At 56.1% G+C, this 17,053-nt stretch overlaps 1 protein-coding gene across 2 annotated transcripts in view; it reads left to right on the top strand.

Moving 5' to 3' along the window:
• CUEDC1 (CUE domain containing 1) overlaps window positions 1-17,053 on the top strand; it is an 84,539-nt gene that overhangs the window by 52,971 nt on the left and 14,515 nt on the right. For both annotated transcript variants that reach the window (XM_066264032.1, XM_066264033.1), the window contains exons 2-3: window positions 11,000-11,666; window positions 15,800-15,927. In XM_066264032.1, coding sequence (XP_066120129.1) covers window positions 11,310-11,666; window positions 15,800-15,927 — 485 coding nt within the window. In that variant the 5' untranslated portion in view covers window positions 11,000-11,309. The remainder of the gene's footprint in view (window positions 1-10,999; window positions 11,667-15,799; window positions 15,928-17,053) is intronic.

The following is a 17,053-nucleotide window of genomic DNA, read 5'->3' as shown; positions in this document are numbered from 1 at the left end:
TGCTCCACTCGGGAACCCAGAGCCCCTCTGTCCCACACATGCTCCCCCCAGGCTGGAGTTGAGACCATAATCCCAGGCCTGACCCCTGGGCCTTCAGTCTCAGCCCCCCAGAACCCTGTGGATTTAGGGCGTACCACCCGGTGTGGAGCTTGTGTGTGCCCATGCGTCTCCCCCAGGAGCCCACCGGAGGGGTGTAGGTATCCTGTTCTACAGATGAGGAGACTCATTCCCAGGAGGTCCATTCACTCACCCCCCCTGGAGTGGGGACCAGGATGTAAACTGAGCTTGGCCCCACCTTAACGGCTCCGCTCTGTGGCCTCTTACCCCAGACTCAGCCTCAGTAACTAAACCAACTCATGGTTCCCCCCCCCCATGACCCGGCTCCACCCCAGTGGCCCTTGTGCTCCCCCCATGACCTGGCTCCACCCCAGTGGTCCTTGTGGTCCCCCCCCCATGACCCGGCTCCACCCCAGTGGCCCTTGTGGTCCCCCCCCATGACCAGGCTCCACCCCAGTGGTCCTTGTGTCTCCCCCCCATGACCCGGCTCCACCCCAGTGACCCTTGTGTCTCCCCCCCATGACCAGGCTCCACCCCAGTGACCCTTGTGCCCCACCCATGACCAGGCTCCACCCCAGTGACCCTTGTGCCCCCCCCATGACCTGGCTCCACCCCAGTGACCCTTGTGTCCCCCATGACCCGGCTCTACCCCAGTGACCCTTGTGTCTCCCCCCCCATGACCCGGCTCCACCCCAGTGGTCCTTGTGCCTCCCCCCCATGACCCGGCTCCACCCCAGTGGCTCTTGTGTCTCCCCCCCATGACCCGGCTCCACCCCAGTGGCCCTTTTGTCTCCCCCCCCATGACCCGGCTCCACCCCAGTGGCCCTTTTGTCTCCCCCCCCATGACCCGGCTCCACCCCAGTGACCCTTGTGTCTCCCTACCCATGACCCGGCTCCACCCCAGTGACCCTTGTGTCTCCCTACCCATGACCCGGCTCCACCCCAGTGGTCCTTGTGCCTCCCCCCCATGACCCGGCTCCACCCCAGTGGCTCTTGTGTCTCCCCCACATGACCCGGCTCCACCCCAGTGGCCCTTGTGGTCCCCCCCCCATGACCCGGCTCCACCCCAGTGGCCCTTGTGTCTCCCCACCCATGACCCGGCTCCACTCCAGTGGCCCTTGTGGTCCCCCCCCCATGGCCCGGCTCCACCCCAGTGGCCCTTGTGGTCCCCCCCCATGACCCGGCTCCACTCCAGTGACCCTTGTGCCCCCCCCATGACCCGGCTCCACTCCAGTGGCCCTTCCATGCCGTAGTCTGGCCTCTGAAAGAGCGGTGGCCCTGGCCATCACCTTGCCCACTGGGCCTTAGTCTCCCTGACTGTGAGGGGTGGGGGGCACTGGAGGAGGGTGCACTGGTTCCCGCTGAGGCCCGACCGGAAAAGCCCTCTGAAAAACGTTGAGGCAGGAAGGACTGAGCTGGTATTCTCAGAAAGTTAGTAACCCAGAAAGCCCTGGAGGCTCTATGGTTCACTTTTTTCTTAAGGTTTTTTTTCTATTATCATTCAATTTTTTTTTTTTTTTTTTGGAAAGACAGTACAAGGTGGAGGTTAAGAACAGCATGGACTATGGGGCAGACTGTTGGAATCCAAATTCTGGCTCCATCACTGACTGACTCTCCATGAGTTACTTAAACTCTCTAAGCCTCAGTTTCCTTTCCTGTAAAATGGGTATAATAATTACTTTGCGGGGCTTTGACAAGATTATACATGCCAGGCATTTGGAAAGTACATGGCACCTAGTAAGTGCTCACAGATATTTGCTATGATCCTGAAAAGTAATTCGTGCCCATTGTAGATAATGCACATTTGCAAAAAAAGAACAAAGAACCATTGGCAAGCCTGTCACTTTGATGTTCTTTATAGGTTATTTGATTATTTTATTTTATTTTAAAATTAATAAATGAACATGAAGCGACATTTAAAAGAGATACAGAGGTTTACAGAGAAGTTGCCCTGATCTGTTTCTTCTGAACTATTGCTTTCCATAGGCAACCTGTCTGATCAGTTTCTTACGAGTCTCTTCCGAGTACTCCGTCTCCCTCCCTCTCCATTCGTACATTCGTACAGACATACACGTACCACAATGCACTGCCGTATACAGGCGTATCTTGTTTTATTGTATTTCACTTTATTGCACTTTGCAGATGCTGCGTTGTTTACAGATTGAAGGCAGGACCCTCCCCCAGCAAAATGATTATGACTTGCTTAATTGCTATATTCTCTTTATTATGGTGGTCTGGAGCCGAACCGAGCATCTCTTTACTCATGTTCTCTGCCTTGCACTATTCCCCTTAGCAATGGGTTTTGGGCATAGAGACATATAGAGAGACCTCACTTTTGTTTACTGCTGTATAGTATTCCATTATAGATATGAATTCCATTATACACTATGAATTTCATAGAAGTGGAATTAGGGTCAGTGGGTGGGTGCAAAGAAGCATGTGTTGGTGTGGGAGAGGAGGGGCAGCAGTTGGGACTTCTGTACCCAGGATTTCCCACTGCTCACCCTGAGCACTCAACCCTCATCTTGGTCCCTTGGTCTGCATTCCCTGAGCATGCTCAGATACTGAGTTAAATACTAAATGTGGTGTCGTTGACTGACCACCTGTCCCAGAGGCCCAGAGACGTCATCTGTGGGTGTCCAGACTTTGGGGCTCTGCCCCAGACCACGCCGCCCCGCCTGTGGAGGGGCCTTCACCCAACTGCCTAAACAAGAGGCCCAGGAAAGGGTAGCCGGCTCTTCTTTCCCAAGGGGTGGGGCTGGCCCCGGGCCAGCATGAGCTCATGCCTGGAGCAGGGCCAGCTCGCTGCCTCACACCTGAGCTGCCAGGGGCCCCTGCCTCCCAGTGTGGGCCACTGCACTCAGTCCCAGGTACACAGGTACACACACATTCAGGCCAGCCCTGAGGGCCTGCTGAGGCCAAGGGCGGGCGAGGGGCGGCTTCCAGGTCAGGCGGTGAGGTTGGATCTCCTCCCAAGTGGCTGGGTTGAGTGTTTGGCTGAGCTGGTGCTGTTTGTTGATGGTGAGAGGGATTGTTGTGGAAATAGTCCCAACCGTCTCAAGTAGAGGTAGAAACAGTTGCCCCAGCAACTCGATAACCTTGGTGGGGTGGGGAAAAGGCTTTTTGTCAGGAAACTGCTATGGTTCTTTCCTCCCTGAAGAGGCTTTGCCGGCAGACTCTTCCCTAGCTGCCCAGCCTCTCCGGGGCACCTCTGCATTTCTGCCGTTTCTGCCGTGTGCCCTGCCCTGTGCTCAGCTCCAGGGAACACAGAGGCGTGGTCGAGCCCAGGGATTAAGAGGGCTGACTCTGAACTCACTTCCTGAGCTCAAATGTCAGCGTAGCCACTTAGCTTTGTGACCTTGAACAAATTACTTGACTCTTCTGTGCCTCCTTTTTCTATCTATAGAGTGGGAACAGCAGTGGTGGTAGGTACTGTCGAGAGGAGGCAGGGAGTTAACATGCAGAATGCACCTGGAGTAGTGGTTGGCACGTCAGGAAGCAGGCAAGAGCTGTCTGTTATCATTAGCATTGTTATTACCATTAGCTGTCAGGCAAGCCAAGCCGACGACTCACGCGGCGCTCAGGCCCATCTTGGGTCTTCTCGACCGAAGGCAGGGTTGGCTTCTCGATTGTGCCTCTGATGGCAGCCAAGCCTGATATTTGGGCGGTAGGGACAGCCATGAATGATGGTGTCCTCAGAACTGAGGCTGCAGGGGCAGGAACCGATTACCTTCCCTGGGACACCTCTTGTCTTGGTCCTTGCCTGTCAGCCCCCACTGGCTAAAGACCTTGCCCCACAGAGGTTGAGGCAAGAGACAGAAAAAAAAATTAGGAGAGAAAATATCTTTTTTTTTTCCTTTCTACAGATTTTTAAAAGATTTGTTCAGGGGAAAAAGATCTTTTTTTCCTGTCCCACCCTTAGATTAGACTAAATGGTGGGGGATGGCCCAGAGAGGTAAATGGCTAACCCCAGACCACACAGCAGGGAATGGCAGAGCCAGTCTGTCTCTCCCTCTCTTGCTCCTCCTCTCAGGTCCAGCCAGGACTTCTTTCCCCAGAAGCTGGGCCCCAGGGTCCTTTCTGCCCTTCTTGACTCCCACGCCCGCCACCCTGGGGGTGGGCACAAGTGTGGCTGCCCAGGAGCCCAGGCACCTGGAGGATGGGGCTGGCTTTGTTGCAGCCCCAGCAGCTGGGGCCGTTTGAGTTTCCATTAAACCACTTCCCAGCCTTGGGCAGGAGCAGGAGGCCCGGCATTTAAAGGTCACCCGGCTTTTGAAGCTGCAGCGACATTAATAGCTTGGGAAGAAAACAAGCCCGTGCAGGGGCAGGACAAGACGCTTCTGTCAGCACTGCGCCCCCCTTCTCCCGCTGCACGCTCACACACGCACATTTACACACTCATCCCCGCTCTTGCACAGACCCCTGAGAGCCTCTGTCTGTCTCTGGGCCCACTCTCCCTTCATTTCACTCCCTTTTGGGGCCTCTCCAGCTTGGATCCAAGAAGCTCAGCAGACGTCCTGCGCCCTGCCCCCACCATGTCTGGGGTGACAATCGGACTGACGAGGACGCAGCTGCCCCGCGCCCCTCCATGAACGTTGACATTACCCACTTGAGGTTTCCCCAGAACTGAACCACAGTTACACAAGCGTCCCGGGGGTCATATGACCTCATTCTGGCCCTGCTGGCTTTTGCAGCCTGGATTCTTGATGAGACAAAGTTAGCAAGGGCCTCCTCTTCTTGTACGGGAAATGAAAGGGCTGGCAAGCAGCTTGTGTCTGGCTTGCCAATTCTAATCACTTGGTAGTGGCTTGCTCAGAACGCTTTGTTAAAAAAACCGTTCTGAGGACAATAATACCTGGATGGATTAGTGATGTCTGCCAAGGACACGGGATGTAAATTAATGGAATGTATGTACTGTATTTCCTACCTAGGGAATAAATTATTCTGAAACTCTGGAATCTTGGATTCTAAGACCCCTGGGGAGGTTGGATGGTTCCTTTCCCTTTTAGGCAGTCCCGGGGTGGGGGCAGGGCAGCTTCTCGGGTTCTGAGAGAGGAGCTGCTCTGTTTGCCCTTCCCTTAGTAGCCGCCCTGGCCTGCGCCCTGGGACTCCACCTAGTGGCCTGGCACTGTGGCAGGGAGCCGGGCCCAGATCTTAGACGAGACAGTCCCTCTGCAGGTTATGATCAAAGCTGTTACAGATGGCTCACTAGTGCCAATCTGTCCCTTGTCCCTGTCCATGGGGGGTTTTCAGAGAAGGAAGCCAAGCCAAGGTTGTGTAGGGACAGGCCTGGCCACTTTCAGAAGAGTGAGGAGTGGACCAGAAAGTGCTGGCAATTGGGGCCTCTGGCCTTCTAGCCCCACCCCTTTTTAGCCCCCACCTTTCAGCGCTGAGCCTGGTCTTCAGGGAAGGGTTGGGGGCAGTGGATCACCAAGTCAGATCTTGAAGGGGGTCGACTTCCTGCCCCCTGGAGCTAACTCTGGCTTGGAAAGGGGACCAGTCTGACATGGGCCTGCGTACAACAAATGTGGTCCTCAGGCCGGGCGACCAAGGCTCATGAGACCTTCCTCATGCCCCTGGACTGCCTTAGCCTCGGTTGCCTGGTCTGTGAAGTGGAACGGCTAGGAATGCACGGCCCCTAAATGAGAGCTCAGAGGAGAAAGGTCTTTGGAAACGCCTCCCCCCCCCCCCCCCGTTGTTATAAGCCCAAGGAGGAAGGGAAGAGAAGGCGACCTGAGCCTCTCCTTCCCTTTACTTACCCACCTAACACATACCTACTGACAGAGCCGGGCACTCTTTTAGGCCCGGGGGCACCATGGTGGGTACAGCGAAGACCTTGCCCTCACAGGACTTCCATTCCAGTGGGGAAGGTGGCCAGTGACGATGAGCTGTGAAGTCTCTCCGGTGACCTGTTTCATGCGGAGGAAGGGTGAGGGAACACGGCAGGTGGGGTGTAGGAAGGGTGAGGGGACACGGCAGGTGGGGTGTAGTACTGCCTCTCTGGTAAGGCGCTGCTTGAGTGGGGGCCGGAAGGAAGGGAGGGAGGCAGTCGTGCAGACATTTATGAGAAGAACGTAGCGGATGGCGCGAAGAGTGCGTTCAGAGGCTCCTGGGTGGGCGCAGACGGGGCTTGTGGAGGGACTGGCGAGGAACTGGTGTGGCCAGAGGCAGGGAGGGGCGGGAGGGAGGGGGTCCGGTGTGCGTGTGCACCTGTGTGTGTTGTCTGACGGCAAAGTCAAACAGTACACACTGTGTGGGGCCTGGTGGGCCACAGTAAGGCCCATCTGGGTTGTGTTCTGAGAACTTGGGGAGCCGTTGGGGTTGGAGACAGAGGAATGCCATGAGGCAATGGGGGAGGCAGGGAGAAAGACTAGGGGTGCTAGCAGTGGAGGCGGGGAGGGGGCAGGGTTCTGGAATTGTGCTGGAGACAGGGAGGACTGGATTTGCTGCCATCAGGTGTGGGGTGTAAAAGAGCATGAACACTGAAGAACCACTCCCAAGTGTTTGTCCTGAGCCTCACGGAGTCGCTGTTAGTAAAGACGGAGAAGGCGAGAAGGCGCAGGCCGGGTTGGAGGGACTCATGAGGTGGATGACCTGTTACGCTGGAGCTGCTGTTGGGCATTCAGATGGAGGCAGCGGGTCGGATGGGCAGGTGTGGTGTTGAAGGGTATGTCCCAGCAGCCCTCGGGGCCCGAGGTTTTGGGAGCTGGTATTCAGTGCGTAGATGGTATTTAAAGCCAGGGGTCTGGATAAGACCACTCAGGGTGTGAGTGTAGCCCAGGAGAAGGGCTGAGGCCTGAGGCCTGAGGCTGAGGCCACGCCAGCCTGTCTCATTGGGCGCTTACTATGCGGGGGGCAGGGGGGTGCCCTTATAAGTTCTATCACAGCACCCCTGCTGGGGAGGTATTACCCCTGCTTTTGTGAACGAGGAAGCTGAGGTTCAGAGAAGTGAAATAATTTCTCCAAGTCACACAATGTCACTGGGCCCGGTCAGAATGGGAGCCGGGACGGTGGCTCCTGGGCTCTCCCGTTCCCCGTTGTGGGCCCCTCCCCCAGCCCACAGGAGACTGGCTGGGGTGACTTTGGGCAAGGTCGGAACAACACCGGGGCAGACTGCCCACTTCTCCGGACCAGGAGGGAGTGACTCAGGCCTTGGCCGTCCACTCAGGCTTGGAGGGGAGGCTGGCAGTTTGCCAGCCCTGCCAGGCCTGGATTCCTTCATTGGGAAGTGAAAGGTCTGGCTCCCTGGGACCTGGGGAAGGACAGGTGGGGGGCAGCTGCTCCCCAGTCCCCAGGTCACTGACAGCTGTGAGTTCAGGAGATCTTCTGAGTCAGCCTTCCAGATGTCTAAGGGGCTCAGCAGCGGGTTTGATTCGCTTCCTGCTTCCGAAACCGGCCGGGTTATCCATTTCTCTGCCTGTGCCCAGCAGCTGGGGTTCAGAGTGGTGAGGAGGGTTCCCCAAGGTCACAGAGCCAGCTTTGGGGCCCAACCACAGACACCCCTCTTCCTCTCTCCTCTTCCCCTCCCTCAGTGCTGTCTGGGTCACATTTCCTCTGCTGAATGTCAGCCAGTCTGTGCCTGGACTCAAGCCTGGGGTACACATGGCTGCATTTTGGAGGCTTCTTGGGCCTTGGCCCTGCAAGCCTGACTTTACATTTTTAGCTTTTAGGTAGCAGGTTCCTAATTCTGACCTAAGTTCTGGCTGTGTGACTTTGCCCAAGTCACCTAACTTCTCTGAGCCGGTTTCCGCAGCTATAAAATGGAGAGACGGATGACCTCTATCTCTGGAGTTGTAATAAAGGTTAAATGAGAAAGCGCCTGGCACAGCTCATAAACCTAAACGTCCTGCCTTAATTCTTTCATGTGTTTGAAATTGCTGTCCATTTGAGCCGTGCTGGCTGCAAAAGGCAGCCTGGGACTGACAGATGACTGTGACCCTGAGGCCGGTCTTTCCCTGCTCTGTCACTGCAGCCACACTCAGTCAGGTCCGGCTCTGACTGCACTTGAGTTTAGTGGGGAGCCGGCAGGGGGATGGTCCTCTGAGAGGTGGGAGCCTCACAGCCCCGCCTGGTGCTAATTATAGGCAGCCTGGCTGGGGAGTCTGGGAGTCCTTGCAGGGTCCTGTGAAAGTGTGTAGTACTTCCATACGTCAGACCTTCCCCCCACTGCATTCCCATTACCGTTTCTGAGCCACTTTCTCTTCATGCGCAGAACCGCCCTTGGATGGGAAGGTCTGGGCTCTGCCGCCACTGGCTCTGTGTCCTTGGGCAACTCCCTCCTCATCTTGGGTCTCATCTCTTCATCTGCGTTGTGGAGCAGGGGGTGGGGCTGGCTTGGAGGTGTCCCCTTGTACCTGTCCCCCGCACACAAGCACGCAGTACTTCCTCTAGGCTATGCGCTGGGGGTCAATGGAAGAGCCTTCTTGCCCTGTTGTGCCTCCAGCTGTCCCGGCCAGCCAGGCTTCCCCTGGGGCTTCGAGGACCAGTGTCCCTTCCTAGAGGGAATTCCCGAGGTTGCCATCCAGTTGGTGGGGAGGACCCCTCAGGCTCCCCTGCCCCATCCACTCTGGGGGGCAGCATGGCCGCCGTGCCGCCTGCTCCTGGCTCTGCGCTAGCCTTCTGGGGCAGTGGGGACAGCAGTCCCAGAGCTAACGTGTTCCGGGCCCTGAGCTGAGGGTTATCTTGTAGAATTCTCACTGAGGCTCCATACATGTGGGTGAGGACACTGTGCAGAGAGGAGAGGAGACTTGAACAAGGCCCCACAGCTGGGGCACGACGGCAGGAATTGCAGCCTGCGTCTGAACCCATGCACTTATGTAAATGGTAACCATGCGAGAATGGCTTCCCTACACTCAGAGAGGCCAGAGGCCATGGTGAAGAGGGCTCTTAATGGGGACAGTGTGGGCCCGTCATTTTCCTTCTTACTCCACCTGGCCTTTTTCTCTAAGGGATTGTGCTTGGCCAAATGAGAGCCACATCCGTCTAGCTCTCTTGCTGAATTACTCCAGGGGCAGGGAGATGGTGGTGCCGGAAGGCATTTGTACTAGGCACTGACCCCTATGTGTGATGACACCAGGGCAGCAGGTGGCAGCGGTGGGCACAGCTTCTTAAGTTGTGGTCCTTGTTGGAGGCCCCAGAGCAGGCTTCAGAGCCCAGGACAGAGGCGGCTGCCAGGGTGGGACCTGTCCTGCAGGACGTCCCCGCAGTCCCTGCAGCGTCCTCCAGCCTCCCTGTGCATCCCGGGTGGTGCGAGGTGCGGGGTGCGGCGCTGTGGTGTCTGAAGCCAGCTGTGGGGGGCCGTGTCATACTTGGCTACCTTCCTGTGTCCATTTTCATAACAATTCTGGTAATGACCACTTGAGGTCATTGCTCTGTGTTTCCTTGTGAAATGGCTTGGCCTCTCTGGGCTGTGACTTACTTATCTGGAAAGTGACAGGGAGGAGGAGGTTGAATAATAAATCATGCTTCGCTCAGTCAACAGGCATTAAAAATGATGAAGTAGATCGGTATGTTCTGACATGAGGAGATGGCTACAATTAATTGTTAAGTAGAAAATACAAGCTGCAAAGTAGAATTTATGGTTTGATCACATTTTAGTACAATAAATTTATACATATGGTAATATATGCACAGAAAAAGTATCTAGATGTAGCTATACCAGAGTGTTAGCTGGTTTCCTCTGGAAGTGTGCACGGGGGGATTACAGTTCTGTGACACCAGTGCTGGGGCGCGGGCTGGGTGGCACCTATGTGCTCCTAGTTTTCCATTTTTAAATCCAGCCCACCTCCCTGGGAATAGGCAGACACCCACCCAGCAAGCCCCAGAACTGGAGCCCTGGGCTATTTCCACACCCCTCCAGGAGGTGGAGGTTAGAATCTCAGCTTGGTGGCTCTGGGAGGCATCGAGGGGCAGTATGAGGTCCTGTGTTACTTGTGAGGGGACTGACCCAGTGGTGAGGCAGGGTCACTGCACCTTCCTCGCTCCCTCGGGTCTCACCTTCCCAGCACTGTCAGTTATCTGACTCTTGAGATCATGACAAGGAAGACCATCACACTGATTTGCTCACCCAAACATTTCTATATCAGCTGCTAAGATTATGACTCAGGTCCTAAAAAAAGGGAAGACAGGTTTGCACCTATTTCATCAAACTTAAGAATATCCTCTGATAGAACAGTCCCTTAAAATAAAGCTGCCTCATTTCTATAATTTGCAAAATTACTGTAAAAGTTGGGATAAATGTGAGAAACTCAGGATGTAATGATTTTAGACACAGTCAACTCTCAGTTGACTGCACTCACAGAAGTGTGACCTTGGCAGTGACTTACGGGCGTGGATCTGTGTAGGTTGGAGGGCTTTCTGTCACAGAGTTAGAGGGGCTCTGCATAGATTGGACGCCATGCTGTGGGACCATGATGGTGGGACCTGAGGAGGGAAGATGAGGGCTAACTCAAGACCTCACGAGGCAATTGCTAGTACGCATTCCCATTTTGGAGATGGGAAAACTGAGTGTGTATGGGTTGGGACAGAGACCAGAGAGGCAGGACATCACCTCTACAGAGCTCCTTCTGCCCCAGCCAGGTCCTCAAGGGTCTCTGGCAGTGGGTGTAGTGGTTGAGACCACTGGCTGCGAGGCCACAGGCCTGGGTTCAAATTCCAGCTCCTCCACTTTGTAAGCATCCATGCCTCAGTTTTCCCATCTCCAAAATGGGAATACTAGCAATTGCCTCGTGAGGTCTTGAGTTAGCCCACACAGAACACTAGGGTGGTGCCTGGCGCAGAGTGTCAGTGAAGAGCTGTGGCTGGCTCGTTATTGCAGCTGGAGAGAAAGCAGAAGGCAGCGGTTCCCCTGTGGGCATGGCGGGAGTCTCCCAATCCCCAGAGCTATCACCCCGAGCTACAGTTTGTTGCATTCTGTCCCTGACTCTGTCTTCCTCCGTTTCAGGTGGGACCCTCAGTGGAGCCGCCCCCAGGATGCCCCGGGGGTGTGGATGACCAGCCATCCAGCCCCACCACGGCCCAGGTCCGAATGCCGCCGCCCGGCGAGGCCCGCACCCCTCGGGCCGCCGGCGGCCCCGCGCCGTAGTTTTCTGACCCGGGGACCGTGCCTGTCCCGTCCCTACCTGGCCGCCCAGGGGCTGGAGAAGGCGCGGGAGTAGCTTCCCGAACCCACGGAGCACGCTGCGACGGCGCAGGGACCCGGGGACAAGGGCCTGGCGCCCGCGGGCAGCACCTTTGCCCAACGGCTCGGCAAGATGACCAGCCTGTTCCGCCGGAGCAGCGGCGGCGGCGGCGGTGGCGGCGGCGGTGGCGGCGGCGGCGGTGGCTCCGGCGGGGCGCGCGGGGCCGGGGGCAGCGCGACCGCCACCTCGCAGGAGCTCAACAACAGCCGGCCCGCCCGCCAGGTGCGCCGCCTCGAGTTCAACCAGGCCATGGACGACTTCAAGACCATGTTCCCCAACATGGACTACGACATCATCGAATGTGTGCTGCGCGCCAACAGCGGCGCGGTGGACGCCACCATCGACCAGCTGCTGCAGATGAACCTGGAGGGCGGCGGGGGCGGCGTCTACGAAGACAGCTCGGACTCCGAGGACAGCATCCCCCCAGAGGTAGGGGCGTGGCCCTGACCCTGCGAGGGCCTTTGTAGCTTAGAGCTCCTGGGTTAGACCCCTGCCTAGGTCCTCACTAGCGAGCAGCCTTATTTCTCCTAGGAAAATGGTCCCCAAGCCAGTCAGTGGCCTTATTTTATGGACAGAAATCATGCATTCAACAAGCACTGAGCATCTACTCAGTGGTATGCCAGGCATGGTACTAGACCCTGCGTGAGGGGTCATCGGAATCAAGGAGCTGGTTAAAAATACAGATACCTGGGTCTCATCAAACACACTGAATGTCAACCCAGGCTAGAGCCTTCTAGTCTATATTTTTTCAAGAAATGCTACTCTTAAACTTCTGGGCATCCACCTTGGTCAAGTCAGACAGAGTTTCTGCCTCACAGAGTCCCGGTGCAGGGGAGACTAGGGACAGGACTCAGGCAGTGACATCCGGAGTGGTAAGTGCTATGATGGAGAGAAATGGAAGCAGGAGAGGAGGGATGGCTAAGCTGAGACCCAAAAGAACAGCGAAGAGAGAGGAAAGGTGTGCAGGCAGAGGGAACAGCTTGTGCAAAGGCTCAGAGGTGAAACAGAGCATGAGTCATTGGGGAACTGGCAGCAAGACCATCTGTCAGGATCCTAGAACGAGGCGAGCCCAGGAGGCCGACAAGGCCTTCCTCGGAGAGCGGGAGGCTGTGTCCCTCCCTAGAGTATCAGAGCCGTGGGAGAGGAGTGACAGCAGACTTCCTCTGACTGAGGCCTGAGGGAGGAGGCAGTGAGTGACAGACCCCCGAACTCTTCTGCACTCACTCCAGGCGGGTGGCTGGGGAGATGTGACCATTCCAGTGGCCCCCTGCTGGGTGTAGCCAATCTTCCCTGGCCCCTTCCAAGAGTTCAGCATAGGTTTGGTCCCTCAGTCTCCACAGGACCTGCAGAGCAGGGCAAGGAATGGACACACAGTTTGAGTGAGAGGGTTAGTGCCTGCAGGGGCACGTGGCCCATGACAGGCAGCCATGGATGGAAGGACCCAGTGGATGGGTTTTAACTCTGCTCTACATTGAGTCCAGGCCTGTGCCAGGCACCATCCTCATGCTTTAGATGTATCATCTCTTTTAGTCTTCACAAACTTTGAGGTGGCGTGATTATTAACCTCGCTTAGAGTGGAAAACCTAGACCCAGGCATGGCCTCAGAGTCCGACTCAACACAGCCCTGCAGGTCGCCGCTGTACCGCAATCAGAATCATCCTGCAGGGCGAAGCCTAATGCTCTTCCTCCCTTAGTGCGTGCTGCCTGAGGTTTCTCTCTCCCTTAGTGCGTGCTGCCTGAGGTTTCTCTCTCCCTTAGTGCGTGCTGCCTGAGATGTCTCTCTCCAAGCAGAGGAGAAGCTCTGTGGGCAGTGACCTCTGGCTCACTATCCCGTGTCACCTGCAGCACCTGGGACAGTCCTGGCACGTCGCAGGCACTTGGGGAAGATTGTTGAATGAATAAATGTTGCTGCTGTCTTTACACAGTTTCTCATTCCCCTGGAGATCACTCCTTTGACCTGCCTGGATTAGCAAGTGGAGGGAGTATTGGAAAACCAAGGGGTTCTTTGGGAAAAGGAGGGGTGAGTATGCGTGTGCGTTTGCAGATACACCCTTTACGGGTGAGTTGGGAGGAAGGTTCTCTGCAAACTCGGACCCTTCTGCAGCCTCATAGGGTACTGTTTCCTCCTCTGTCCGCAGCAACCGCAGCCCTGCGGGCCCTGCAAGGCTCCGTGTCCCCTAGATGGACCTGTGCTGTGTAGGCTTCTGTTTTTCTAAGAATCTTGCTTTGCGGATTGAGCCCCTCTCAACACCCCTCCTGGGCTGTTTCCCCCCGGCCCCCACCCGCTTGGAGCGCTGCCTGGGCCCATTGGCGGGCAGTTCCCGAGCCAGCGGAAAGTGCTTTGGAAAATTTATGAGCAGCAGCTGGAATGACAATAACTGTCAACTGGAGAAAGCCCCTTCTCCGGGGGCTGATGGATGGCGGGCTGGCCCGAGGGGTCCCCTTGCCACAGAGGAACATCTTTTGTCAGATAAATGGCCAGACTCTGACCCTTAGAACACCTGGCAGGCGTCCATCACCCACACTGAATTAAGCTGGGAGACTGCAGAGCCGAAAACTTCAACACCTTTCGAGCCAGAAGAACAACCTCATTGTGGCTGGTGGGGTTAGGGGGAGAGGGGCAGGGGGAGGCGAGAGACACAGCTGGGGCTACCCTCCCCGGAGACTGGGGACCAGCCTTTCCGGAGCGTGCCTGGCCGGCTGCCCGCCTCCTTGGCACTTCCTCATTCTCAGAAGCCTCCGATGAGCGTCTGGTTCTCGCAGCCCCGGGAGCCGGCACTGAGGTGCAGGAGCGGCTGGGAACCGTGGGGTCTTCCCGGTGTGCTTGTGGAGGCCTGACCTCCCTGAATGTGGGGGGCCAGCCACCAGGCCAGTCATGGGAAACCCCAGGCAGCTTCCTTCTGGGAACGATTCCCACCGAGCTCTCCCTTCCTCAGCATCTGACTCAGACCAGCCTCTGCGGGGGAGAGGCTCAGACTCCAGAAGTTGGTCTCAAGGCCCCAGCCTGGAACCCTGTCCCTCTGAGCAGTGCAGTCTGGGGGTCGGGGAGTGTGTGTTGGGGGGGGGGACAGCAGCAGCGCGGTCTCTGGGTGTGCCAGGTAGTCGCTGAGCCACTGTCCTGTGCCAGGCCCCGCGGGTTTGCCCATGAATGGAAACGGAGCGCCCTCTCTCTCTCTCTCTTTTATTCCTGTGGAAATTTGGGGTAGGCAGAGCATGGCCTGCGAAGCATCGACATTCTTTTTCTGCAAAAGCATCTGTTTAAATACTTTCCGCCTCAAAGGAAAGAACGTTAGTGCATTCCAGGGCGGGAGGCCTCCTTGGGTCAGGCTGGCTGTGATGCGCAGAGCGTGGCAGTGTGAGTGTGTGCGTGCTCTCTCACCACCTAGCCGTCTGCCAGGAGTCCCTGCGAGAGTCCCGGAGCCTGGGCACGGCTGGGCTCGGGGCAGGGATGTGCCCGTGTCGCCCGGCCCAGCCCAGGCTTGCAAAGGCAGGGCAGAGGCAGGTTAGCAGTGACTTCTGCAAACTCACTTGAGCTTAAAACATGGGGCCTGGGGACTCGGGCTGATTGACAGCCTCTGAGCCCTTCCCACATTCTTCGGTCTCCAAGGAGATGGGAACAGAGCTGGGAGGAGAGGGAGGCTGAGGTAAAGGCCAGTGGGGGTTGTGTGGTCTGGGATCTCATGGTTGATGGCTGCCTCCTGCCCCAGACTCCTCTATGGAACTTTGGGGAAGGGTCCAGGTCAGTCCACATGGGACCCCAGCCTTTGCCCAACCCTTGGCCGTTCCCCATCCCTCTTTCTGGCTCTTGGATGAAGAGAGGAGTCTCGGGAGGGCGAGGTGTCCTGGGCGCCCCCCTTGGCGTGTCCACCCTGGGAATCCACCCTGGGAATGCAGGCATTGTGACTGAAGGAGGGACCCTGGCTGCAGAGACCATGTCCACATTGAGATTCAGTTCCAAGAACACTGTGTGGCTTTTGCCATGTCACTTAGTCAACCTGGGCCTCAGTTTCCTCATCTTTAAAATGGGGTAATGATCCATATGCTGTTTTGCCAAGTTGTGTGAGGTTAAGGCAAGATAATCCGTGTGGAAGTCTTTGAGAGAGGGCGTGGATGGTGTTCAAGTTAGTTTTCAACAATAACACCCGTATGGAAAAGTCCACGAATCGTAAGTGCACAGCTCAGTGACGTTTCACCAGCGTCCAGATCAGGAAACATTAATGGAACCCAGAAGTCCCCGTGCCCCTCCCCACCCTGGCGGAGGTCACACTGCTCTGACTTCAAGCACAGTGATTTGCTTTGCTTGTTTCTGAACCTTACTTGGATGGATAATGCTGCTCGGAACATTCCTTTGGGGACATGTGCCTTCATGTCTGTTGAGTGAGTTGGACTCGTAGGGTCAGGGGTAGCCATGCTTCTAGCTTCAGTATATAAAGCCAGACTGTTTTTGCAAAGTGCCGGTTGTAACAATGTGCATCCCCACCAGCAACGCACTGGATTTTGTATAAATGTTATTCAAGTTCAAGGAAGGGTTGTTAACATTTCTTTTATTCTCTCTGATGTAGATCTTGGAAAGGACTTTGGAACCTGATAGCTCTGATGAAGAGCCCCCGCCTGTGTACTCCCCTCCGGCCTACCATATGCACGTGTTCGACAGGCCTTACCCTCTGGCTCCACCCACTCCACCTCCCCGGTGAGAACCCCTGCTCCTCTCCAACAGTGCGCAGGGCCGTGGGTGGGGAAGGGACCAGGGGTCTGGGGCGAGCACAAACACAGTGGGAATCTTGGCTTGATCCCTCAGCAAGAACAGGCCTCTACTGCAGCAAGATACATTTTAGCCGGATACAAAGGAAAACTTCTGGGAGCAAACATTCATTAAACCCCTGCGTTAGGCTAGGTGCTAAGCTGAACACCATTTGGGACACAGAGTCAAGGCCCAGCCTCTGCTTTCTAGGAGTCAGGGGAGAGGCAGAGTGCAAATGAGAAGTACATGAACTGTGTAGTGACAATTCCCCTCTCGAGCCCATGGCCCGCGTTACTAACTGACCACTGTGCTTTTGCCCGCTCACTTGCGAAAAGCCCCCCTCAACGCGCTACTGCCAGACTGTCATCAGTAACTGATGGGATGGGTATGTATTTGCCATCCCTGGTCTAAGGATATCGTGAAGAATTCTCAAAGTAACGGAAGCAAGTGTCTCTTTTTCTGGGATAGTTCACTAACGGGAGGCAGGGGCCTAGACTGCTAGGTCCTTGGAGACTTCTTCCAGGTCAGGGACTCGGTAATATGGAAATGAAACACGAAACTGGTTTCCAGCTAGGTGCCCTGGGTCTCTGAGGGGCTTGTTTTCCTGGGCTTCATGTTTGTGGTGGGCCCAGGTATCTCTGTCCTTAGAATGCCCTTAGAATGACTGGCCTAGGGTAGTGATGGGGGTGGGAATAGTGGGTCAAGGGGCTAGTTCTAGTGGATCTTCTCTTCTGGGGGTCCTGGGAGGCTCAGATAGTGGTAGGGAGGACCCTGCTATCACACAGGTATAGACACTAGTGACAGCTACCTCGTACAGAGCGCTGGAAACCGTCACATTCAAATCCTCTATCAGCTTCTCAGGTAGGCTCTGTTGTCAGCCCCATTGTACAGATGAGAAGACCGAGCCTAGAGAGTTCCTATGACTTCCCCAAGACCACAGAGCTGGGGTTTGAACCTAGGCCATTTTGACTTCAAAACCAGGGTTCTTTATTGCTGTGCCTTGTCGCCTCCCCAATGAGAAAATTCTCTGGGATTGAAGCTCGCGGTAGCTGATAGGAGCCTAGAAGATTATGTG

This window comes from Saccopteryx bilineata, chromosome 2 (genome assembly GCF_036850765.1).
Source record: "Saccopteryx bilineata isolate mSacBil1 chromosome 2, mSacBil1_pri_phased_curated, whole genome shotgun sequence".
Classification (NCBI taxonomy): domain Eukaryota; kingdom Metazoa; phylum Chordata; class Mammalia; order Chiroptera; family Emballonuridae; genus Saccopteryx; species Saccopteryx bilineata.
The sequence above is the reverse complement of the archived record's forward strand: the minus strand, read 5'-3'. Positions and strand labels throughout refer to the sequence as shown.